Source organism: Pyrus communis, chromosome 17, assembly GCF_963583255.1.
Source record: "Pyrus communis chromosome 17, drPyrComm1.1, whole genome shotgun sequence".
Taxonomy (NCBI): Eukaryota; Viridiplantae; Streptophyta; class Magnoliopsida; order Rosales; family Rosaceae; genus Pyrus; species Pyrus communis.
This window is the reverse complement of record NC_084819.1, coordinates 475,821-501,930: the sequence shown is the minus strand read 5'-3', so window position 1 is coordinate 501,930 and position 26,110 is coordinate 475,821. Positions and strand designations below refer to the sequence as shown.

The 26,110-nt window shown below is 37.0% G+C and overlaps 1 protein-coding gene across 1 annotated transcript; it reads right to left on the bottom strand.

Moving 5' to 3' along the window:
* Positions 1-3,517: 3,517 nt before the first annotated feature.
* LOC137723404 (cyclin-dependent kinase inhibitor 4-like) lies at positions 3,518-6,234 on the bottom strand. Its single transcript, XM_068462598.1, has 3 exons — positions 5,605-6,234; positions 4,132-4,335; positions 3,518-3,998 (listed from the first exon to the last, which is right to left on the bottom strand). Exons 1-3 carry the CDS (start codon positions 6,039-6,041, stop codon positions 3,929-3,931), a joined length of 711 nt encoding a protein of 236 aa, XP_068318699.1. The 5' UTR covers positions 6,042-6,234; the 3' UTR covers positions 3,518-3,928.
* Positions 6,235-26,110: the final 19,876 nt, after the last annotated feature.

The window sequence follows — 26,110 nt, the reverse complement described above, 5'->3', positions numbered from 1 at the left end:
TGAACTTTTTAGTGGTCCATTTATTAATGAGCATTTTTGGTAGTTTCGAATTTTCATATTTGAAATGGTCAGTATGACCATGGTAAGGTGATGGTTAGGAGTAGGTAATGTCAGTGGTCATGACAGTAGTGGTCGTGATAAGGTGGTGGCGGTGGGTGCTAGTGGAAGTTGGTGTGGGCGGTGGCGATGATGATAGGAGTGTTGATGGCGTTAATGACAAGGTGGTCATGGAAGGTTATGGTGGTAGTTACCATGACAAGGTGGTGGTGGTGATGATGGTGGCAGTCGAGGTGGTGTCGTGGCAATGGTTGTAGTTACAATGGTGGTGAAGGTGGTTGTGGTGGCTATCGTGCTGGAAGTGATGGTGGTGGTAGTCGTGGTAATGTGGTAATGGTCAAGGGTGAAGTTAGGATTTTTTTTTTTTGGTGGGTTCGTTGAAATTAGTACCATAAAATTATATGTTTATTTTTGTTTTACATAAAATTATATAATAATCAATATAAAAGAACAACAACAGAATATAAACAATTCTCAAAATCATAACCCCAAGCGACAACTTCAAGGACCATATAAATAATTAACTTACTAAATAAATCAAGAATAAGGAAATAAAAAGATTAAGAACGTACCAAAGGTTCCATTCATTGGAAAATCGGAACAAAAAGTAAGGAATTGCAGAGATAGAGATTTAATTGTGAACTAAAAGAAAATTCTTTTTCTTTTCTTGAGTAAGAAGTATAAAGGCTAAACCGCAAAAGATAATAGTCTTTTTCTTTAACGAATATGATAGAGGGGGAGGGGAGATAGAACTAATTTATTATTATCAACATAAATAGTATTATTTGTTACATATCCTCTCCTCTACTAAATATACATGAAATAATAATCGATAATGGAGATGAGTGGGCTATATAGGCTACATGTATTAATATAAGCCATTAAAGCATGAGTTTAAAAAAAGATAGTGTTATTCACACACCCTTATTGATTTTTTTTGCCATTGATTTTTATCAGTTCATTTGATCTGAAAGCCGAAAACTAAAAAGGATGTGTGAGAAATAAAAATAGATGTATAAATAGCACCACACTTACAAAAAACCTCCTGGAACTACAACCCATCTTAATCATGTGGGTGGCTCCGCCCGTGGTAATGGTTATGACTCATAACAAAGTGGTGGTGACAACAATGTGGTAAAAGATGATGGTGATAGTCATGACAAGATGATGATAGTAGAGAAAGTGTGTACTATATTATGGAGAGAGAGAGAGAGAGAGAGAGAGAGAGAGAGAGAGAGAGAGAGAGAGAGAGAGAGAGAGAGAGAGAGAGAGAGAGAGAGAGAGAGAGAGAGAGAGGATATTTAAAAAAAGTCCATCAAACTTATAAGGGAGGTGTTGAATTTTTTATTACAATCTAAAACACACTATTAATCCCTCAAAATCCACTTGACCCTATCACGTTTTATAATCATCTCAAATCAATCGCTTTATCAATGCACCTATTTTAGAGACTCCACTAAATCTTAGTTAAATACAACTGAATTTTTATGCTTCTTTAAATTTTCATTGAATAAATCTATACTTTTATAGAGTATTTTAAAGTACTTATTGAATTGAATATACAAGCATAAGTGCGATTTAAAACGATTTTTTGTCTGTATTTTTTTTAGTTGTCTTTATATAAGAAAAAGGTATTCATCAATTTCTCCTATAAACTTGTGACAATTGGCCAATTTCCCCCCTCAACTTTAATTTTGGCCAATTTCCCCCTTCAACTCTCATAATTAGTCAATTTTCCCCCTCAACTTTAATTTGGCCAATTTCCCCTCTCAACTCTTAAAATTAGTCAATTTGCACCCTACTGTTATTTTTTTTTATTTTTAATTTTCCATCTATTCTTTTCTTAATTTTCAATATTTCTAATAACTTCCAACAAAGTACTAAAATTAACATAAACTCACCTGCATAATATGGGGTAAAATGTACAAAAACATATTACAATTAGTATGTGATATGGGTTGATTATAAGAAAAAGTTATGAATCGGGTTTAAAGCATGTAGAAGAAGAAATAATAACAAAAAGAAATAATAATCCTAAACTCATGGATCATACCTATTTCAATAAAATGGGTTATTCTTAATAAGGAGTCAAAAATTATGAATAGACTAGCCATTTTTTCACTAAAGCTCGATTCTCCGCAATTTACTTGAACTTAGTTTTCACTTTTATAAAGAAAATTGTATTCACATACAAAAATTTACACATCAATCCTTTTCGTTATCAATTATGTATAGTAAAAAATCAAATAAAATTACTCCATACTGATTTATTATGACTAATAATACTATCTATGATAAATTGTAAAATTCTAAATTTTAATCTATTTGTAATAGGATAGAGATATAGGAACATGATTAACATACATCTTATTTAGTTTCTTACACACACTTGTTTAATTATGATCAAATTAAAAAATTAACAGTAGGGTGCAAATTGACTAATTATAAGAGTTGAGGGGGGGGGGAATTGGCTAAATTAAAGTTGAGGGGGGAAATTGACTAATTATGAGAGTTGAGGGAGGAAATTGGCCAAAATTAAAGTTGAGGGGGGAAATTGGCTAATGGTCACAAATTTAAGGAGGAAATTGATGAATACCTCTATAAGAAAAAATGGCTCACACCTTTTACTTAGAACTCTTTTCACGATGCTTCTGTACTCATAAGTGTTTATGCAAATTATCATGAAACATTTTTTCTACCTGACTTGTCTTTTAGAAGAACAACCCAAGAACATTTAAAAAAAATTTCAATCAAACGTAGTTAGAATCGCTTTTAATTATAAGAAAACATTTTCATCAGTCCAAAAAACAAGCTTACCTTTAGTCTTCACATGTCATAATACAATGATGTAGCCATCTATTGATCTCTCTTCCATTACTTTAACTCTGGTTGGCATACAAAAGTCCAACAATTTCATACAGCGGCAACTATCGTTAAATTTAGCTTGAATATTACCATGATATGAAAATGGAAAAGAAAAGATTCTTTCAATTTACAAAAGTACACATCTCCATCATAAAGCATGAAAACCTACCCTACCATTAGCTCGGTTACCATCAAAACTTATCCTTTCTCACTAGCAGATAAAATAAAATAAAATAAAAAAGAATGACTCCAAGCCAACAAGAGTTCCCACTTTGCCAGAGACATGAGATGTCTATCACATGCAGCCTCCCTAGCTTTGTAATGAGTTTGTTTTCACAATTGACCTTTTCGGTTACAAATGAACAACATTTCCGTTACGCTAAAATAACATCCTCATAAAAAAGTTAAAAAGATGAAAAATTGATTCCTACGCTCAGGATCCTTAGATCCGGAGAGGATCTGGATCCCTAAATAATGTAGCTCCGGAAAGACAGTGAAGGGGCACCATCATCTGATCATCTGAAGCTATTGTCTCACATAGCAATATAAAAGACAAAATTGAAACTGCAGAAGACAATAGAATAGCAGATGGGAAGAGGGGAAAAGGGTCAAGTTTATTCCAACAGTTTCCTAAAGTTTGCATCAGTACAAGTATAGACATTGAACTTTCTGTACCACATAGACCGACTGACCTAATTGACTTAACCCTAACCCTAACCCTAACCCTGCATCTCAAACCCTCTTTCCCTTCCTCTCCCTGAGATGATCTGTTAGACAAGGAACTCTTTGATTTGTATTTGTTGTGTACTCACAGAACCTGTTATGTTACAGATCATTAGTCTACACATCTTTGCCACTCCTACTTCTTTACAAGTAAAAGAAGGGTGATGGAAAATAGAAATAGCAACCATCACCGCAACTACTAAAAACCTAAACCCTGCTAGTTAGCCCGAGATCAACCAAGAATGTGCCGGAAAGGAAGTCCTGACGGATATGCTACTGTCTTCTACGGATCCACCTTTTCCCATTCATAACGCCCGGGGAGCGGCTTGTCATTCACAGGGTCAAAGTTGTATCTGCATATAAACCCACAGTAGAAATATGATATCATTTGTGAGGATATAAATCAAGGTTGTATTTAGCATATACGAGGAGTGATAAAAAGTCTAGCCTAAACTTGAAACTAGTTAAAGAGTAAGAATAACGTACTTCTCAACGAATTTCTTTTGCATCTCTTCTTCAGCACCAGCAAAGAACTCATTCATATCATGTGCTGTGGGTATGTGCCTCTGCGACGAGTTCTGTATTCTCCGATTAGCTTCAGCTGAATTAGTGGGCCTGGTAGTAGAACCAGGGGTTCTGATGGTGTCTGGATCCCGTATCAAGCTACACGGCGTGGACTCCCTTGTGGTTCTGTCATAAAGAAGATCAAACCCATTAGATATAACAAGGAGGAAAATGTAACCCAAGCTAAAACTTCGCTTAGATGATGACGCAGTAATTTGTCTGTAAAAGAAATACAAGTTTTGCATCTCAAATGTTGTTAACTTATAGGCAAGGATAATGCAATGATATAATTATTAACAAAAATAACACACCGCAGAGTAACATTATTATCCTTTCTGTTGTTTGCTGTCTCAATATACAAGTTTTGCATCTCAAATGGTGTTAACCATGAGAAAGATTCATGCAATATCATTGACAAAAAGAATCGACCATGAAGTAACATTAGCATCCTTTCTTTTATTTTCTGACTCAATCAGAAACAGTAATTACTTAACACACTATGCTACTACATATCTGGTGAGAAATTTTTCACTCAAAATGCTTCAATTGACAAATCATTTAATGAAGGCTCTGACTCTATGCTTCAAATCACTATGCTACTACATATCTGGTGAGAAATTTTTCACTCAAAATGCTTCAAGAAAACTTTAGAGTTGCACTGTTCTGAGAAAATATAACAAAGAGTGTTTCAAATGTATTTTCCAAAAATTCTAAATTTCTAAAAATTAGTTTTGGTTTTGTCAGATAGAACAATGACCTGATGCTAAACAAGTAGTTCTATTAATCTCAGTTTTATGAAAGATTGCCTTTGCAGGTTCTTAATCCGAATAGACCAGAATTTGTAGTTATCCATTTCTTTCTCTTTCTTACAATTTCACAGCAACCAAACGGTGCATGAAAGAAAACAGAAAAACCCAACTTCCAAGCCAACTTTATCCAGTAGACAAATTCATTTTCTTAGCATCCAAACAGAATACAGCGATTTAAAGAAGAATTTAGAACAAAATGCTAAAATTATCATTTCCCCAAATGAAATTTTTAAGAAACCCTAAGTATTAAATCTATCCCTCATTGGGAGCCCTAAAAATTTGAGAGAAAACCCTAAAACTAGGAGGTCCAATAAAAACTAAACAGCAGCAATTGGTTGCACAAATTTTCAATTCACTAAAATTATCCACTTTCCCCTAACCAAAACATTGAAAACCCCCAAAACCCTAGCCAAAACATTGAAAACCCCCAAAATCTCCATTCAATTTCTCAGAAACCAAACAGATGTCTTAACTTTTTTGTTCTTGAAGAACCACCCCCCCCCCCCCCCCCCCCCAAAAAAAAAAGACAGAACGATGAGGTTTCGCAGAAAATTAAAACTAAAATAAGAAAACCGAGAAAACCCACCTCTCTCTACCTTCAAACTCGAGCACATTCTCTCCAAACGAAGCTTCTTCGACACCCAAATCAGCATTTTCGTTGTCGTTGGTGTTACCCTGCTCATTCTGTCCTCGGTCCTCTTCCTCTTTCGCCGCCGTTTCCTCAGATGCCTCAGCCTTTTGGCACCGAGACTCGACCCCAAGCCTCGAACTTGCCCTGGAATTAGGACCAGTCTTAGGTTTCTGCCTTCTGGGCTCGAGCCGCTTGGTCATAAGAATCGGGGGCTTCTCGAGTCGGCGGCTGCGGAGCTGGAGATAGGAGGCGGAGGTGACGGGTTGAGCCGACGACCTCTGGAGAGCTAGGGTTTTGGCTCGGGTGCGAACCCCAAGAGAGGGTTGGGAGTGTGAGACTTCCATGATTGCTACTTCCCCTGTGGGCTTGGACTTCCTCATGTACTTGCCCATTTCCTGCTATTCTTATTTCTTCCCTGGTGAAATTGTTTGTTCAACTCATTGAAGGTGAGAGAGAGACAGAGAGAGAGAACGGAAAACTGGGAAAAATGGGGGAAATGGGAAAATCGGAAAGGAAGGCAAAGCAAGGGTGAGTGGGAGGGTATTTGTAAGTGGCAGTGCCTAGAGAGAGAGAGAGAGAGAGAGAGAGAGAGAGAGAGACTAGTAGAGTTGAAGAAGGGAAGGAAAGGGAAAGAAAGGGCAGGGTTGGAGTTGGGAGAATTCAGACCCACTCTACTTCTCTCCTCTCTCCATCCTTTTCAATTTCATTTTCTCTCTCCAAAATCTCTTATTCTACTTTGTTTTCATTTTTCTTTGGCTTTTTATCAAAAAAAAATAAATAAATGCAATTAGTATAACTCATTACTTTTATTTGTGAGATTTAAAATCGATAAGAGTGGTTCTTAAGTCTATTCATCATCGATTATTTTGGTTATTTTGTAAAAAATCTCCATTAAATAAGAATAAAATTATAAAATTACCCTTAAATTTTTTACAAAAGTAGTCGTTTTTCTTCTTAATACAGGGGTCACGATTTTAATTTGGAATATAGGGAATTTGTATTAAAAATATATTTTTAAAAGAAGAAAAGTTGTGAGCCCATTGTGAGATTAAGCACTCCCCATTTCCTTTAGGTTAGATAATATCGTTTGTTAAAAAAAAAAAAAAACATTTGGAGTAGTTTATAGGTTAGTTTTTTTTTATTATTATTTTTTCTAAACTAGGAAAGCAATACAATTTGAATAAATAACCTTTTTCTTTTTTATTGGAATGAGAAACTTTGTTTATTTACAAGTTTCTCGTTCAAATCTATAATCAAATACTCGAAACTAGAAAATTAAATCAACTAAGGGGGCTAGTTACTCTTATTCCCTTCGTTTCCTTTATTTTCCCAATTAGGGTGCATTTGGTATGCAAAAAGGAATTCATGTGAAATACTTTCTCATATCATTTTCTATGGGATGAGAGATACATTTTCCTATTACCATGTTTGGTAAAGATAGGAAAGCAAAAATGAAATTTAGACTCAAATTTGTATACTTCTTTTTTAGGGATAAAATTAGAAAAGAAAAGTTGAGTATGAAGACTTATTCGGCACAATCGGTTTTTCAACATTTGATGATGATAATATTGTCCTAGAAGAATGCAATTAATGTGAAAGTGCGCAATAAATGACGGAAAAAAAGGGGAAAATGCATAGACCTGGCTTCTCTGCCTCCCACTTCCCATACACTCTCATCATTTTCTATTTGTGCGGTCATGGTTAAGTCACGTCAACATTTTATATTATTATTGCTTTTTATCTTATTATCTCTATAAAAAAATCAATATAAAATGTTGACGTGGCTTAACCGTGACCGCACAAAATAAGAGGGAATGAGAGTATATGGGAAGTGGAAGGGCAGAGAAGCCGGGTCAAAATGCAGACCCTCCATCACTAGTGTTGTCTTTTTGAATTATTTTGATATTATCATTGGCTTAAAACTCTTTGCATGTTTACGTGATATACGGATCATGAAGTGCGAAGATCATTTTTACATAGCTCTTTTTAGCCCTAATAAATTAATTTATAACCTAGTGTTCTTAAAGTCTCCACCTAGCGCTTAACTCGATAATTTGTGGTCTTAGGATTGGAGTTTCTTTGCGGGGTGATGGCATTGCCCTTATCTTGCCTGAATTCTTATTCTTTAAATGTCGTGGGTGGCAACATAGCTACCAAGATCAACACAGTCAATTATGTTTCTTCTAGAAGTTAGTTAGGAAGCACTAGGCGGCTAACCACCACTGTAATTAATTCCTAAGTATTTAAAAAACAAGAAAGGGTGCCTAGCCCACCTAGGTCGTGACTTTCATTTAGACATATAATTGATTCCTTCAATTTTGTATTAGTAAGAGACTTGTTGAATTTTTGGATGAACAGTAATTATATGTTTGTTTCCTATGTTTTGAATATGTTCTAGTACTGTATAATTTATATGTCATTCTATTTTGCAATTAATCTATTTCGGTATAATTATGTATTTTTTTAGTATAAGTAGATTGTAACATCCCGTCCCAAATTTCATTTTAACGTACGTTTGAATTTACAATTTTGCCCCCTAGTTGTTATTCTACGTGTAGTTTTGTGTTGTGTGGTGTTGTAGGACCACACACACACTCATACACCTCGTCTCACTCCCCCGGGATTCCCTCATTTCCTGTCTCTTCTCTGTTTTCCTGTCTCTCTCTCTCTCTCCCCGAGTTCTTCTTCTTCTTCCTTCAACACACGGACCACACATACAAACCTACTCAAATTTTCACCAATCGAGAAACCAAGACCACCATCGTGTTCGTGGAGCTGAGAGGAGGCCAGTGGTACCATTTTCAGGTAAGGATATAGTTGTTTTCACGTCGATATCGCCTTGGCCGATTTGAACACTGTTCATGCAAAATTAATCTAGCTTGTTTTTGGAATTTCTAAGCTTGTAGATGTGTTTGTGAGGTCCCAAGGAGCCTCGGAGTGGTTCGTTGGGTGAGTTTGGACGTCGGGATCGTCCTGTGCAAAGTTGGCCGAGTTTTGACCTTGAAGACAGGTGAGATTCCTTAATTTTTAGGCCTTAAAACTAGTCTAACGTTGTTCTACTAGTCCTAGGCTTCATTTTGGTATAAAGATCGTGAAAAATGGTTGAAAAACGAAGGAGAAAACTTAGTTTGAAAATTACCCAGTTTTCCGGCGCCGGCGTCTCGCCGGAGAAGAAAGGGGAATATTCCGTTAAGTCTAACGGAATATTCCTAACGGCAGTGGACGGAATCTGGTTAGATTTAACGGAATATTCCGTTAGTTGACGGAATATTCCTGACGGCGTCAGGTGACGCCGTCAGTGTGCAGTGCACGTGGCCGCGCGTGGGGGGCGCGTAGGTCCGTGCCTGTTCAGGCGCGTGGGGGCGCGTGCGTAGTCCAAAAATTTTTCTAAAAATATGGGCGTGATCCTGAGGTTGTGTAGGTCACGTTGGTATATTCATTTGTCCAATTTGAGCAACGTATGAGAAGTTATTACGAGAAGTTGCTTAGGTGCTTTTAAATTAACGTTTTCGTAACTTTGTCGCGTATAGGTGATTCGTTTTCCGAAGACGAGCGTACACACTCGAGGCAGGGGGGCTACGACCCTTCTAATTATCAGTGAGTGGGCTTTTGTTTTCCGTATATACCTATATACATCTAAATTCCCATAAATAAAATAGAAAAGGTTATTTGTTTTATGCCATGCATCATATGAATGTTGTTTACGCATCATCGTATGTATTAGTAGTGGCATACATATATATAAATGTGTATTTGGTGCTGTGGACGCACAGGTAAGTGCCAGGTAAGCGGTATTCATGTGGTTATGCATTCCTGCTTATTATGCAATAGTAGTTTGAAATGCTTAGAGAGCTCATAATCTGCACCCCCGGTGTTAGTGCTCCCGCCCAGAGAGGGGCAGAGTCCTTCACGTGTATGTTCACCAGCACCACACGCTCGCCTTGGATCCAAGTTAGGTGCAAGCCTTGTCGTGCAGACCACATTAGGTGGTTCCGACTCGTAGGTGACCCGCGATTATTCGCATAGTCTTCACGTGATCGTAGCACTAGAGCGTATGTATTACACCCAGTCCTGTCGTACAGACCACGTTAGGTGGCTCCGACTTGTGTGCAGATTCAGATGTTGAGTTGAGATTGGAGCTCTATAGGCAGCGGTACATGTCATGTTAGGTGACTCCCGGCTGCCAGATTTTATGTTATTGATGTGAATTACGCTTGAGCATTTACATTTGATTATGAGATTCTGTTGTGGCATATTCTCAAGCATGAATGGCATATTGTGAGCATGAATGGCATATCATGGAGCATGATTGACATATCTATACATACGTATATATGTTCATTTTCTGGGAAGTATACAGGTTTTACGGCGAGGGGTTAGAATGTGTTTTGCTAAGAGTTTTCAAAGAACTTTGTTTTTGCCCACTCACGCTTTTGTTTTTGCGCCCCTCCAGGTTCTAGTGGTCTAGCAAGTTCGGTGGTTTATCCCAGAGGGCGTCCCGGCATTTCTGACAGACATTCACCATTGTAGGGTCACCTTCGGGTGTAAATATGTCGTATCTTTTCCTTTTGGACTGTTGTAGACTTGCTCTGAATTGTGTCTCACAAACACTAGTACTTTGTATGCTAGCTAGTTTTTAATTATTAGTACTTTTATATTACCTTCTCATTAGCTTCCGCACGCGCACATGGTTACGTCACCTTCGTGTGACGGCCAGCACGCCCTGATCTCGGTCGGGGTGTGTCATAGATACTTATTTATATATTATTAAAAAATTAATTAAAATAAAATAAAAAATAAAAAAATAAAAAAAAATAAAAACCTTGGCCCTCTCCTAAATGCTTAGGCGATAAGCCTCTGCTCTTTCTGCTCGACTAGCACCTAACGCTTTGTAGACTATTCGTAGAATGATAATTGCTTGTTGCTATGCGTGCGTGAGAAACGAAAAAGAAAAGGGTATTTCAAAACTCTAACTTGCGTAGAAGCCACGACCTGAAGTCGTGCCGGATTTGAGCCAACCTGAGTCATCATGTCCAGACCCTATCCTAGCTAGAAAAGACATCGTTTCAATGTCATCTTCCTTCCTAGGTCTGCGATACATCATTTCGATGTTGTCTGCCTCACATATCTCATCGCCATCTCGAAAGAAGGATTCCAGAAAAATTTGACTCACCTCCTACGACGGTGGGCATCTCCGACGACCAAGTCCAACAGATTCCTAAAGAATTTGACCCGGATTAAACAACCATCTAGAATTGATAACTTCTCTGTGTTTTTCCATTCGTCGACGTCCACTGTGACCATACCGACCTCGAGTATGATGTTTGCAACCTTAGATGCAAACCACGACAACCTCATGTTGGAATGTAACCCTTCAGCTGGAAATTGATGGCTGAGATCATTTCACAAATGTATTTTTGTTTCAGTTTGAATGTCAGCCATTGGATCATAGTCCACATGGTTTCTTAATGTTGTAGCTAGTTTTAAGTAATAGAATTAGACATGTGGCATTATCTCATAGGATGATACCAATGAATGGTTGAGATTATGTTATGTATTGGAGTGTGAAGGATCTCCCTTCCTTCCATGTGCAACGGTAACAAGGTGTATGCGTGTTCAGTGTGTGAAATGTGAGAAGCATAATTCCTTTCATCTTCTTCGTGAACTCTCTTTGTCTTTCTTTGCACAGAACTTACATTGAAGCTCATATCACCAATCACAAACACTAACATGGCCTCAGAGCCAAGTTTCATCGTCTAATCTGGGCGCGAAATCTGTGAGTTCGTGAAGTTCGATTGAGCTACATACTTGAGCTCAAATCGAATCTGGAAATTTACGATTGCTTAAATCCAAGTCTAATATGGCTGGATCCGGCAGTGTTGAGCTTAGAGCTCCGGTTTTCAATGGAGAGAATTATGAGTTCTGGAGTATTCGAATGAAAACCATTCTGAAATCTCATGGTTTATGGGAGCTGTTTGAAAATGGGTTTGAATCTTCAGATCCAAAGTCTAAAGAAGCTACGGTTGACGAGACGAAGAAGGAGACGTCAGGCGAAATGTCGTTCAACGAGATTCTGATGAAGGATGCTCGTGCGCTTGGGATGATTCAAGGCGCAGTCTCGGACCAGATTTTTCCCAGAATCGTGAATGAGGAGACATCCAAAGGAGCTTGGGATGCTCTAAAAGGTGAATTTCGAGGTGATAAACAAGTAAGAAATGTAAAATTACAAGGGTTACGTAGAGATTTTGAATATACTCATATGAAGGATAGTGAATCATTATCTGTATATCTCTCTCAATTGTTTGATATCATTAATCAAATGAAAAGCTATGGAGAAGAATTATCTAGGGAGAGAATAGTGCAGAAATTATTGATTAGTCTTCCTAAAACATATGATGCTATCTGTTCTGTAATTGAGCATTCTAGAGATCTTGAGACTATTGAGGTTCAAGAGGTTGTGGCTTCTCTAAAAGGATTTGAGCAAAGGCTTGATTTACATGCTGAGTCTTCTACTGAGAAAGCATTTGCAAGTTTAACTGTTGCGACTAAGGGTGCTAGAAGTGGTGGATTTTCTGGGAATCACAGGTCTCAAGAGAATTGGAAACCAAGAGGAAAAGGTTGGGATCATAAGTCTAACTTAGTTCAGAGGCCGAGTAACATTCAAAGAGGTTGGGATCACAAACCCAATTATGCTCAGAGACAGAATAACACTCAAAGAAATTGGGATCATAGGCCTAATTATACTCAGAAACAAAACAATTCTCAGGGTGATTGCAAATGGTGTGATAGATTACATTATGGGAAGTGTTGGTATGAAGGTAAACCAAAATGCACTGGCTGTGGGAAACCAGGACATTCTGTAAAAGACTGTCATGAGAACAAGGGGATGCAGAAGGCTAATTATGCAAGGCAGATGGGAGAAATGGGATCATTGTTTTATGCTTGCAATGCAGTGACAGATGTTAAGGTAAATAATTCATGGTATATAGACAGTGGCTGTAGCAACCACATGAAAGGTGATGAGAGATTGTTGGTTGATGTTCAAAGAAATTTGATCTCTAAGGTAAAGATGGGCACTGGAGAAGTTGTGCAGGTGGCAGGAAATGGAACTTTGGTGATTGAGACTAAATTGGGAAGAAAACATATACAAGAAGTGATGCTTGTTCCTGGACTTGAGGAAAACCTTCTCAGTGTAGGACAGATGATGGAACATGGCTATTATCTGTTGTTTGGAGGTGATGTAGTGAATGTTTTTTATGGTTGGTCACTTGACAACTTAGTAGTAAGAGTACATATGACTGCAAATAGATGCTTTCCTTTGACAATGATGCCTGTAACTCAGTGTGCTCTAAAAGCAAGTGTCACACACTGCTCTCAGATATGGCATAAAAGACTGGGTCACTTGCATGAAGGAGGTCTAAAAGTACTTGAAGAACAGAATCTGGTACATGGACTGCCTAAGTTAGAGATGTCAACAAGTGTGTGTGAAGGGTGTATGCTAGGCAAACAACACAGAGACTCATTTCCTTCTAAATCAACTTGGAGAGCTAAGGATCTACTGAAGGTAGTTCACACAGATATTTGTGGTCCAATGCAAGTTGAATCTCATTCTGGAAACAGATATTTCTTGCTATTCACAGATGACTGCACACGGATGTCATGGGTGTATTTTCTGAGAAATAAGTCTGATGCACTTGGATGTTTTAAGAAGTTTAAGGCAATGACTGAGCTACAATGTGGATATAAGGTAAAATGCCTCAGAAGTGATAGAGGAGGAGAATTCCTTTCTGCAGATTTTATTGGATATTGCAGTGATCTGGGAATCCAGAGACAATTAACTATGGCTTACACTCCTCAACAAAATGGAGTGTCTGAGAGGAAGAATAGGACTGTTGTGGAAATGGCAAAGTCAATGTTGCATGAGAAGGGTCTTCCATACATGTTCTAGGCAGAGGTAGTCAATACTGCAGTGTATTTGCTTAACAGGTGTCCATCCAAAGCTTTGAGAAAGACTACACCATTTGAGGCATATAGTGGAAGAAAACCTGGAATAGCTCACTTGAAGATATTTGGATCCCTTTGCTATGTTCACATACCTTCTAATCTTAGACACAAGTTAGAAGAGAATAGTCACAAATGTATCTTTGTTGGTTATGGTGCAAGTGAGAAAGGCTGTAGACTGTTTGATCCAATTTCAAGGAAAATTGTCCTCTCAAGAGATGTCATATTTGATGAGGGTGCCTCTTGGAACTGGAATGGCAATGAAGATACTAGAATAACATTTCCAGTCAGTAATGACCATCAGGATGCTAATGAAAACTGTGAGATTAGTGAGAATTCTCGCTCTGAGGAATATACTGTTTCTCAAAGTGAGAATATGGTTGATAGATCTCAAGCACATGATGATACACCTAAGAAATGGAGAAGTATAAATGAGATCATGGCTTAATGCAACATGTGTGTTATTGAACCTGAAAATTATGATGATGCAGCTAAGGATGAGTCATGGAGGAGTGCAATGAGAGCTGAACTGGATATGATAGAAAAGAACAACACATGGCAGCTTGTTGAGAGACCATATGACAAGCCTGTTATTGGTGTTAAGTGGGTCTATAAGACCAAACTTAATCTGGATGGTACTGTGCAGAAGAGCAAAGCTCGACTGGTGGCTAAAGGCTATTCACAAAAGCCTGGAATCGACTATAATGAAACCTTTGCCCCTGTGGCAAGGTTGGACACAATTAGAACATTGATTGCTCTTGCTGCACAGAAGAAATGGAACTTGTATCAATTAGATGTGAAGTCTGCATTCCTCAATGGGGTATTAAAGGAAGAAGTATATGTCGAGCAACCTCAAGGTTTTGTGAAGGAAAGTGAAGAAACAAAGGTGTACAAACTGAACAAGGCTCTTTATGGTTTGAAACAGGCACCAAGGGCCTGGTATGATGAGATTAATGCATACTTCAATAGTGCAGGATTTGAAAAAAGTTCAAGTGAGGCAATTTTGTATGTTAAGACAAGGAAGGACTCTGGTATCATTATTGTCTCCCTGTATGTAGATGACATTGTTTATACTGGTAGCAGTCCACAAATGCTTGAAGAGTTCAGAAATGATATGATGAAACACTATGAGATGACTGATTTGGGTTTATTGCATCATTTCCTTGGAATGGGTGTGCTCCAAACTGAGAATAGTATTTTTATACACCAAAAGAAATATGCACATAAGCTAATTGAAAAGTTTGGTTTGAAAGACTGCAAACCAGTGGTTACTCCACTTGCCATGAATGAGAAATTGAACAAAATTGATGGGAGTGAGGCTGCAGATGAAGGAGAGTATAGACAGCTTGTTGGAAGTTTACTATATTTGACTGCAACTAGACCTGATGTGATGTTTGCAGCAAGTCTATTGTCACGATTCATGCACAATCCTACCAAGAAACATATGGGAACAGCCAAAAGGGTACTGAGGTACATCCAGGGAACAGTTGACTTTGGAATCATTTTCGATAGAGGCAAAGCAACTACTCTAATTGGCTACTGTGACAGTGACTGGGCTGGAAGTGAGGATGATATGAGAAGCACTTCAGGGTATGCATTTACACTAGGATCTGGTATGTTCTCATGGGTTTCAATCAAACAAAACACTGTGGCATTGTCTACTGCAGAAGCAGAATATGTCAGTGCTGCAGAAGCTACATCATAAGCAAAGTGGTTGAGGTTTGTCCTAGAAGACTTTGGAGAAGAACAAGTGGAGGGAACTCAGATTATGTGTGATAATACATCAGCCATTGCTATGGCAAAGAATCCAGTTTTTCATCAGAAGACAAGACACATCAATAGGAAGTTTCATTTCATCCGAGAAGCAATTCAAGCCAAAGAAATTGAGCTAGTGTACTGCAGGACAGAGGAGCAGATTGCAGATATCCTTACTAAGGCTTTGCCTAAAGACCGATTTGTGTATCTAAGGGAGCTACTTGGAGTCAAATCAGCTAAAGGGTTAGAAGGGAGTGTTGGAATGTAACCCTTCAGCTGGAAATTGATGGCTGAGATCATTTCACAAATGTATTTTTGTTTCAGTTTGAATGTCAGCCATTGGATCATAGTCCACATGGTTTCTTAATGTTGTAGCTAGTTTTAAGTAATAGAATTAGACATGTGGCATTATCTCATAGGATGATACCAATGAATGGTTGAGATTATGTTGTGTATTGGAGTGTGAAGGATCTTCCTTCCTTCCATGTGCAACGGTAACAAAGTGTATGCGTGTTCAGTGTTCAGTGTGTGAAATCTGAGAAGCATAATTCCTTTCATCTTCTTCGTGAACTCTCTTTGTCTTTCTTTGCACAGAACTTACATTGAAGCTCATATCACCAATCACAAACACTAACACCTCGAACTCACCGGTGTTGAGGCTCTCCTACGTTGAAGTGGACGGGGACTCCTCTTTTACCCATTGACCGAGTTCGAGGTTAAGAACAACGACCTTGAGTTATGTGCTCGGCCCCGTTGTCAGCAGACACCACCTCCAATGGCACTCCGTTCTCCGGCGTACAAGCACATTCTCAAATAGATTATGTCTTTACTATTGGGAGTACCGTAACATCTTAGACGTCAACCAAGCAGACCAAGCAGACCTTGGTTGCAACATCTTTGAACCATGTTGAAACTCTAGCCCTACGTGAAGCCACACGTGAATGCTTTTAGTTGAGGGGCATTATTTAGCATCTTGGAAGCACATGCAATTTTTCATCCATCGTTGATATTCCAACAATGATCTATGAAGACAATCCGGCACCTTGTGTTGAAGTTTTTCTTCTTGCATCAGCCGCTAGAGCATCACAAAACTGAATTCAAGCATAGCAAATCGCAAGACAGCCTCATTGATCTCTTTACGAAGTCACCATCGAATCTACCTTCCAAAAGCCAACTTCCAAATGCCTAGGCAGCCTTAGGCTATAATCTTTAGAACACTGCATATTATCGAATCAAATGGAAATAGATCCTTGTCGGATCATTTTCCTGGGGATCTTAGGGATCTCGTGATCGTGATTGTTCATTATACATTGTGCAGTTAGTTTTCATCAGGTACTATTTATATTTAAATTTTAAATTTTGAAATGATTTCTGACCACACGATGTACAATGAACGGTCACGATCACATAATCCCTAGGATCCCCAGAAAAAGAATCTGGCGATAATCCTTTTCCGAATCAAATAATCAAAATAGAATATAAAATTCAAAAAGTAAATTGGGTTCATGTTTCATGATAATTTTTCATATAATCAAGGCCATAGAAACATGAAATTTGGTCTAAAATTACTGGCATGATGAGTGCTTTCAACGTCATTCTTGAATAATCCTCTCATTTTTTGTGGAGTGATGATTAACGGTAATTTTTTTTAATTATTTTTTTTTGTAAAAATGATCTTTAAAAAGTGATTTATAATATAAGTAGTTCCAATCGTAAATACGAAGTTATGTGAATAGGCTTCAAAGTGTTTGGAAGAGGAACTCCTCATCAACTTTGAGGATTGTTATTTGTGTGTCTGTCTGACCAATAGACGTAACTCGAAAAAAAAATGATGGTGTTATCCAAACATATAATTTTACCTTATAAGCAGCATTTTTACTTTTAAATCGTTAAATCAGAAGAATTAAAAATGATTAAATGATAAAAGTTAATAGGTGATGTGTAAAATCTAAGAAAAGGTTGTGAATAACAATATCTAAAAGAAAAATAAAAAATAAAAAAACGTGAGTAAGAGTATTCTCGTATCGCGATAAGAATTGAAGAGAGCTAAAAGCCGAGAGATGCCCCCCGTCATTGGATACCCTCCTGCGCCAGTGCCCAAGTGGAAAAGTTCAGTTTTTATAATTCCAATTACTTGCCTGTTACGATAAGGCTCTCCTTTCTCACTTTCCCCACAGGAAACTGCAATTAACGCGCCTACCATTGGCCCATGGAGAAATGGTGTTTTGTCTCTTGTTTGTAGAGCGAGCGTTGCTAACTTTCATTAGGGAGAGTGGTTTATATATCTGCCATACTTAGACGCTTGCATCACTCGCACTTTGAATGAGCGCGTGGGTGGCAGTCCATCAATTTTTGGAAAGTCCCTAAAAATTTCAGTAGCAACAAACTTCCTACTTTCCTACCTAAAAAACCTACCTAGATATAATCTCGAGCGGTGAGCTTCAAATTTGGTTAAAAAATAATTAAGAAAAATTTCTTTTGTTTTAAGGAATTTTCTAAAGTGCTTATGAGTATATGATAATCTTGGTGTTTTAATTGTTAATTTTTTTTTTTGTTTAAATGGACAAAATTAAGATTCAACGGTGAAAAATTTGTCTTATCTCATATCGTGGAGCATCATAATATTTTTGGACTTGTTTAAAAGTGTTTTTTTAAATCTAAAAGCGCTTTTGAATAAATTAATTTTCGGTTTCAAAAATATTTACATTAAAAGCGATTTTAGTCATATGAAAAGTAGCCATGTGTTGTGTAAAGAATATTGAAGAAAAAGAAAGTTAAACTCGAGACCTCAAATGCAATGTTGTAGCTAGCTATTACCCAACCCCAAGAGGATCCTGGCTGGATCTTATTTGTGAGGATCCTGAGGATTATCCAATCACATCCGTTCATAGTACATCGTGCGGTCAGAAATCATTGCAATTTTTTTTATTTAAAATTGAACATAAACAACACCTGACAAAAACTAGCCGCACAATATACGATGAACGGATGTGATTGAAGGATTCTCAGGATCCCCGTAAAGAGGATCCGGCAAGGAATCCTCACTCTTACCCAACCCTCGTACTATAGTTTGAATTTGTTATAGGAATGCCCACAAGTGCGCATATAATTCTTGAAGTCCTGATCCTTAAGTTTCTAAGATGCATAAAAAATAGTTTGGGTAAAGTATAAAAAACTACCTCAACTATTGGTGTCACGACACTTTCATACCTCATCTTTTAAAATTGACAATGTCATACCTCATCTTACGAATTTGTGTCAATGTTATACCCTCTGTTACCTTGGCCGTTTATTTCTTAGTTAAATGCTGATGTGACTTGATCCGGGACCCATTTTTTATTAAAAAAAAATCCTTTAATATTATTTAAATATTAAAATAATAAAGAAAAGTTATTAAAAAAAAATAAAAAAAAACCTTCCCCCCTTCTCTCTCTTCTTCCCATCTTCATCTTCTTCCCCTTTCTGCAATTGCAACCCAGCAAAAAAGAAGAGAAAAAAAAAATCAATTTATTTTCCTGCTCCCCACCCCCTCTTCTCCCCGCACCCACTCTCCGCACCCACCCTCTGCACCCAACCTCGCACCCATTACCTGCAATCTAAAAAAAAACCCAGATCCGTTGAGGTGGAATCGGGAAACCTTCGCTAGGCCGATTTCGAAGGTTGAGAACCTAGGCGTGGAGAAAATGGGGGGAAATGGGTGTGGAGGGAAGAGGGTGGGTGTGGCAGGGGCGGACGAACTGGGTTTTTTTTTTTTTTTTTCTTCTTTCTTCTTCTTCTTGTTTTTCTTTTGCAGGGTGGGTATGTGTGTGTGTGTGTTGGGGGGGGTCTTTTTTTTTTGTTTTTTTTCTTCCTTCTTCTTCTTCCTCTTCTTCTTTCTTCTTCTTCTTCTTCTTCTTCTTCTTCTTCTTCTTCTTCTTCTTCCCCCTTCTTCCTTCTTCTTCTTCCTCTTCTTCTTTCTTCTTCCCCCTTCTTCCTTCTTCTTCTTCTTCCCCCTTCTTCCTTCTTCTTCTTCCTCGGGGGTGGGGGGGGGGGGGGGTGGAGACGGACAAACTGGTTTTTTTTTTTCCTTCCCTTCTCTCTTCTTCTTCTTCTTCTTCTTCTTCTTCTTGTTTTTCTTTTGTAGGGGGGTGTGGAGACGGACGAATTGGTTTTTTTTTATTTTTTATTTTTTTAATAACTTTTTCTTCCCTTCTCTCTTCTTCTTCTTCTTCTTCTTCTTGTTTTTCTTTTGTAGGGTGAGTGGGTAGTTTTTTTTGAGGGAGGACGAGTTTTCCCTTTTTTTTTTTTTTTTTTTTTTTTCCTTCTTCTTCCTCCTTTTTCTTCCTGGGTTGCAGGAGGTTGGGTTTGTGGTGGGGGGACGAACTGGGTTTGGTTTGGGGGTTTTTTTTTTTCTTTCTTTCTCTTCTTCTTCTTCTTCCTTCTTGTCAATTTTAAAAGATAAGGTATGAAAGTGTCAATTTTAAAAGATACGGTATGAAAGTGTCGTGACACTAATAGTTGAGGTAGTTTTTTGTACTTTACCCAAATAGTTTTCTAATCATAATGTAACTATATATACTGTACACTGTTATACTAATGAAATCAATGCAAATCACAATTTTTTTCATGGTATAAGAACAACGTTCCACTTAGTATTACAGTTTAGTGGTATTCTTCTTTACTTGTAAGTGAGATGACTTAGGTTTGATTATCGCTAAAGACGAATTTGAACCACATTATTGCTAGCTCAATGTGAGGCTAACCATATCCCCTCTCCTTAGTGTAGATAATATTGTTTGTTCAACAAAAAAAAAAAAAAAAAAAAAACATAAATACAGGGTAATCAGGTAGTACGTCTAATGTGAATAATGAACAAATGTAAGCTAAAAAGTTCCTTAATTAATGTGAACAAGCTTGGGCTATATATGATGAATAGGTTAACCTAAATTTCATCTCTTGTTCTCTTTTCCTATGGTTGGAAGTTCATATATATTGTTATCTACAAATTTTAAAACGGAAGTAATTTTCATACACCAACGTGTGCAGAAATAGAAAATAAGAATGTGCGGAAATCATTTCCTTATAAAGGATTATGAGTTAGGGAGATGAACTAGAGCTGTAATCGTCAACATGCATGCATGAAGCACAGTGTCAAGTGCGAGATGCCTTACTTTGTAGTAGCTAGCTAGCCATAGTAGTTTGTTTTTTGTTGTTAGAAAAGACAGATTATGCTTTTTAATACCCAGTAAATTAGCAAGATCTTGTGATGGAAAAGAATGAGATTGGAACAAAACATGTAGCACGTTCAACCTCAAGGCTAAATGAAAGAGAACTAGGGTTGCAAGTTGCTGAAAATCTTTTTCGGGTTCTACTGTTTTTGTTTGTCTAAGACTTACTTTTAAGAATCAGAGAATGCGAATTATAATTTAGATCTAAGAAATTATTATGAGAAAATTAGGTTTCGGTCTTTAACTACTAATTTTTTTAACTAAAATGTTGTTGATTTTTAATTTTTAATCAAGGTCTTTGACTTAAAAGACCTCATCAGTTTAGAATCTCTCTCTTTGAAAAGTTAATTAGTTTTTTTTTTTTTTTTTTTAACAAACGATATTATCTACCTAAGACCTAACCGTTGAACTAAAACTCAAATTTTAGGTTCTAAACTAACCTCAACTTGCTCTAGGATTTCTCTTGGGTTTGTGAGGTTGGCCCACCATATATATGTATTTTTTTCAAATTTTATATATGTAAATTCATTGAATCCAACGGTTATCATCTAATATTATCTAATATGGTCAAATCTAATGGTAAAAAAAAAAAAAAAAAGGATCTAACGGTCTAAATTTCAATCCAACAGCTAAAGTAATTTAAAAAAATTTATTTTATGTGTTTCATATTCTTTCATAGTGTTCCACGAGTTTCATGGTGTCGGTTTAGTGATTTTTCAATAATTATTAGAATCTAAATCTTTTTAAGTTAAAATGTTCATAAAATTAAATTATGATAGTCTGCATAATTTTTTTCTTAAAAAAAGTTACTTTAAGAAAAAATTATCCTAAATTAATCCTTTAACAATATCAGGCTAAAAATTTACCCAAAAGAGTTGGGGAAGAAAAACTGTGACAGCCCGTCCCAAAAATATTACAACGTACGTGTGAAAAGACAAAATTGCCCCTAGTTCGTTTTCTTTACGTTTTGTGGTTATTTTTGGTTGAATGCTGGCTAATGGTGGACCACACATTTCCCTCACTGTTTTCTCCCTTTCCCTGCATCTGTCCCGAGTCCCCATTCCCTTCCCATTTCCTTTGAAACGTACGGACACACCCACACACCCATCAAACCTTCACAGATCGAAGAATCCAAGCATATATTCAGACTCGTGAGGCTTGTAGGAGTCCAACCATACCCATTTCAGGTAAGAATACCTTCGTTTTCACGTCGAACTCACGATGCCCGATTTTGGGTACTATTCATGCACACGTGATTTCTCACGTTTTAGGGAATTTCAAGCTTGTAGGTAGCTTGGTAAGGTCCCTAGGAGGCTCGTGGTGGTTCGTTTGAAGGTTTTGGACGTCGGGATCACGAGTTTCGAGGTTGGCCGAAGTTGGGGCGATTTTCCAGGTGATATTTCGTGGATTTTAGCCCTTGAAAGTGGTATGATTGTGTTCCTCTAGTTCTAAGCTTCATTTTGGTACCAATTTTGTGAAATTTGGTTGAAAAACGAAGAAGATATCAAAGTTCGAAAAATTCCCGATTTTCCGGCGCCGGAGAAGACGACGGAATATTCCGTCAAGTCTAACGGAATATTCCTGATGCCGTTGACGGAATATTCCTAACGGCGTCAGTTGACGCCGTCAGTGTGCCAGGCACATGCCTGCGCGTGGCCGGCGCGTGGGGGCTCGTGCGACGGTGAAAAATTATTTTAAAAATATGGGGATGTTCCTGAGGTTGAGTAGATCACATTGGTGTATTCATACACCCCATTTGAGCATTGTATGAGAAGTTATTTCTAAAGATTGGTTATGCGCTTTAAAATTAACGTTTTTGTAGTTGTTTCGCATATAGGTGATACTTATCCCGAGGACGAGCGCGGTCACTCGAGGCAGGGGGGCTACGACCCTTCCACATACCAGTGAGTGGGCTTTTGGTTTTCCGTATATACCTATATACATATATTTTCCCAGAAATTGATTGAAATGTTTATTCATTTAATGCCATGCATTATATCATCGTTGTTTATGCATTGTTAGTTGCATTATTAGTCGTTTATATATATATATATATATATATATATATATATATGTGTATGTATTGGTGCTGCGGACGCACAGGTAAGTGTCAGGTGAGTAATGATTTATATTTACGTTCAGTAGTGATTCGAGATACATAGAGAGCTCATAACCTGCACCTCCGGTGTTGGTGCTCCCGCCCAGCGTAGGGCACAGTCCTTCATGTGATGTTCACTTCCCGCACCACACGCTCAGCTTGGATCCAAGTTAGGTACACAGTCCTGTCGTACAGACCACTTTAGATGGTTCCGACTCGTAGGTGACCCGCGATTACTCGCACAGCCTTCACGTGATCGTAGCACTAGAGCGTTTATATGTTACACCCAGGCCTGTCGTACAGACCACTTTAGGTGGTTCCGACTCGTGTGCAGGTCTAGTCAGTGAGATTGAGATTTGAGCTCTAGATGCAGCCGTACAGGTCACGTTAGGTGACTCCGGCTGCCAGATTATATGTCATTCTGAGGTTCTGACATGGCATATTCTTGAGCATAATTGGTATATATATATATATATATATGTTTATTTTCTGGGAAGTATACAGGTTTTACGGCGAGGGGTTAGAAGTTATTTATTAAATGGTTTTTAAAAGCTTTGTTTTTGCCCACTCACGCTTTTGTTTTGCGCCCCTCCAGGTTCTAGTTGATTAGCAGGTTTGGTGGTTACCCAGAGGGCTTACCGGCATTTCTGACAGACGATCACCAGCGTAGGGCCACCTTCGGGTGTACTGTCGTTGCGTCATTTTCTTTTGGACTGCTTTAGGCTTTATGCTCTGAACTTATGTTTCACTTACGCTAGCACTTGTTTCTATTATCTTATGTAAGCTAGTTTTATTTATTCGTACTATTTACATTACTATTTTATTAGCTTCCGCACTGTGCACATGGTTACGTCACTTCCGCGTGACGGCCAGCATGCCCTGATCTAGATTGGGGTGTGTCAAAAACTGTTTCTGGGTAAAACCTAAATTTTTTGGGTTACAAATTTAAGGTCTTAACCCAAGGGTGGGGGAGTAGGCTAAGCCTCACAATGAGTTAGTAATAATGTGGTTTAAATTCGCCTTTGGCGAGAATTGAACCTAAAACCTCTCACTTACAAATGAAGAGGAATACCTAAACAAACGATAATTTCTACACTAGTGTAAGGGTAATTTAGTATTAGTGTCTTAATGTTTTCTTGTAAGTTAAGGATTTGGATATTAAGATTAGGTTTAATTCTTTATAAATATAGTGTTTTGTAATTTAGTTGGATATAAGTTTGTCAAGATGTAATCTCTTCGCATTATGAAGTCTTCTTCGCAATTATGTAGTGTTTATTTGTTTTCAATTGATTAAGTATGGTAATCATAGTTTGATTGTTTGTTCACGCACTCGATTTTCAACTTTTTCCTCTCTTTCATAATATGAGATTTGACTCATATAGGTTTTTTTTTTCAATTTTAATATTTAAAATATAATAATCTTTCCTTCCTACAAAAGAAAATGATGAATAATATAGTAAAGCACTAAATTCAACGGCAGATTTTTATCAACAAATGATATTAAAAATTTGAAATAGAAAATCCACATATTCTTTCCTTAAGCTCTTTATCTCTTTATCTCTTACTCCATTCTCTCAACCTAAGCAAGAAATAAAGTATTCAAATCGTAAAGTTAATTAATCAGAGGATTCTCACCGGATTCTCTTTGTGAGGATCTTAGGGATCCTTCAATCACATCCATTCATCGTATATCGTGTAATCAATTTTCGTTAGGTACTGTTTATATTCAATTTTAAATAAAAATGTTTATAATAATTTCTAACCGCACAATGTACGATAAACATATGTAATTTGAAGATCCTCGAAATCCTCACAATCAGGATGCCGCGAGAATCCTCACTCAATTAATCTGACCATATATCAGTCAAAAGTTGGGGGCCCGTTGGAGGTGGGGGTCTTGTGCAATGACACAAGTTGCTACCTCTTAAAGTCGACACTGTAAAGAGATTCTTATGAACTGAATGACCTGCACTTTGCCTTTCTCGATCTAAAACTGCATGGCAATCCTTTCTAACGACACAAAAATCAAAATCTTTCCTTGCAACTATGGTTAGTAAAATACAAAACAAATATATATAGTACGTGAAAAATACGTATGTGTATACTTCGACAACTTTTCTAAAAAATTGGCCTTGTTTAGTTTTTAATATTTGTTATTAATATGATAAAAACGCATAAAATACGTAAAAATGTTATGTATTATTGAAAATGTGTGAAATAACGTGTATTAAACATGAAAATTATGTATATATGTCTATTATACGTTGGAGTATTATACGTTGGAGTTTTAAAAACATGTAATCTAACAAATGATTAAGATGTGCACACAAAAAAAAAATGCTTAAACAATAAGATAATTTACACTAATTCATTAAAACTATGTAAAAATTAAAACAAAAAATTCAATGCAAAAAGAATAGCAAACTGCTCTAGCCAACCAGAATTTATATACTAGAGTCTGTGTTGATTACATTTACATGAAAAGTTGGCTTCGCTAATACCGTAACTAACCAAAAAAATAGGTACGAGAAGCTAAAAAAATTTAAAATCATCTCTTAATAAATTGCCATGGTTTTATTTTAATTTCTTAGTTAAGTGACATACAATATGATATCACAAGTTTTATTTTATCACCTCGTTTTCAGCAACGGGCCGTACAAACCCAAACGTGCGAAAGGAAAAGCTGCCAATGATGAATGATAGCCGTACCTCACGTGACAGCGTTGGGAAAGCCTCCGCTGCCGCAGGCTCCTAATAAATGGATCAGAATCCTCTCCTGAACAAATGGTGAGAATTCTTTTAGTCAAATCCATTAGACAGTTAAAATTTTATCCAACAGTTATAAATAAGAGGCTTCTTTAAAAGTTATAATAATTGTAGCCGTTAGGTAAAATTCCAACGGTCCGATGGACTTGGTCAGGAGAATCCTCATCTTTCGCTCACGAGAGGATCCTGATCCCTAATAAATAAGCCTTGCGTAGTGCTATGTAAATTAAATTTATAAACTAAATAATGTGTTATTATTTAAAAATAAGTATATTGATCAATATTAAATTAATAATTAAATTATTAAATTTTGAATTATTTAGTTTATAAAATATAATCTGCACGTTTAGTTCTGCTAACATTAGCAATAAGTCTATGCAGGTTTTGCTTCTCCTCATAATTTCCTCTTTTTTTGGGTTATTTTTGAAAAAAATACTTGCATCCACCTAATAATGAAAGTTGTTTGCTTTCTTAATCGTCATTTAAAGGTTATTTTTACAATTAACCTATTAAATTAGAGAAAATTTAGAGTAATGCTATTCATACTTTGTTTTTGTACCGTATTTTCATACCATATTATATGACATTTGATGTGAACAGCTACATCATTTGAATTAATCAGATTTTTAAATTT

Coding starts and splice junctions, on each gene's coding strand:
- LOC137723404 (XM_068462598.1), bottom strand. CDS start 6,041: ATGGGCAAGTACATGAGGAAGTCCAAGCCCACAGGGGAAGTAGCAATC. Junction 4,336..5,604: donor GAGTTTGAAGGTAGAGAGAG/GTGGGTTTTCTC, acceptor TCTTTATGACAG/AACCACAAGGGAGTCCACGC. Junction 3,999..4,131: donor CAAAAGAAATTCGTTGAGAA/GTACGTTATTCT, acceptor GTTTATATGCAG/ATACAACTTTGACCCTGTGA.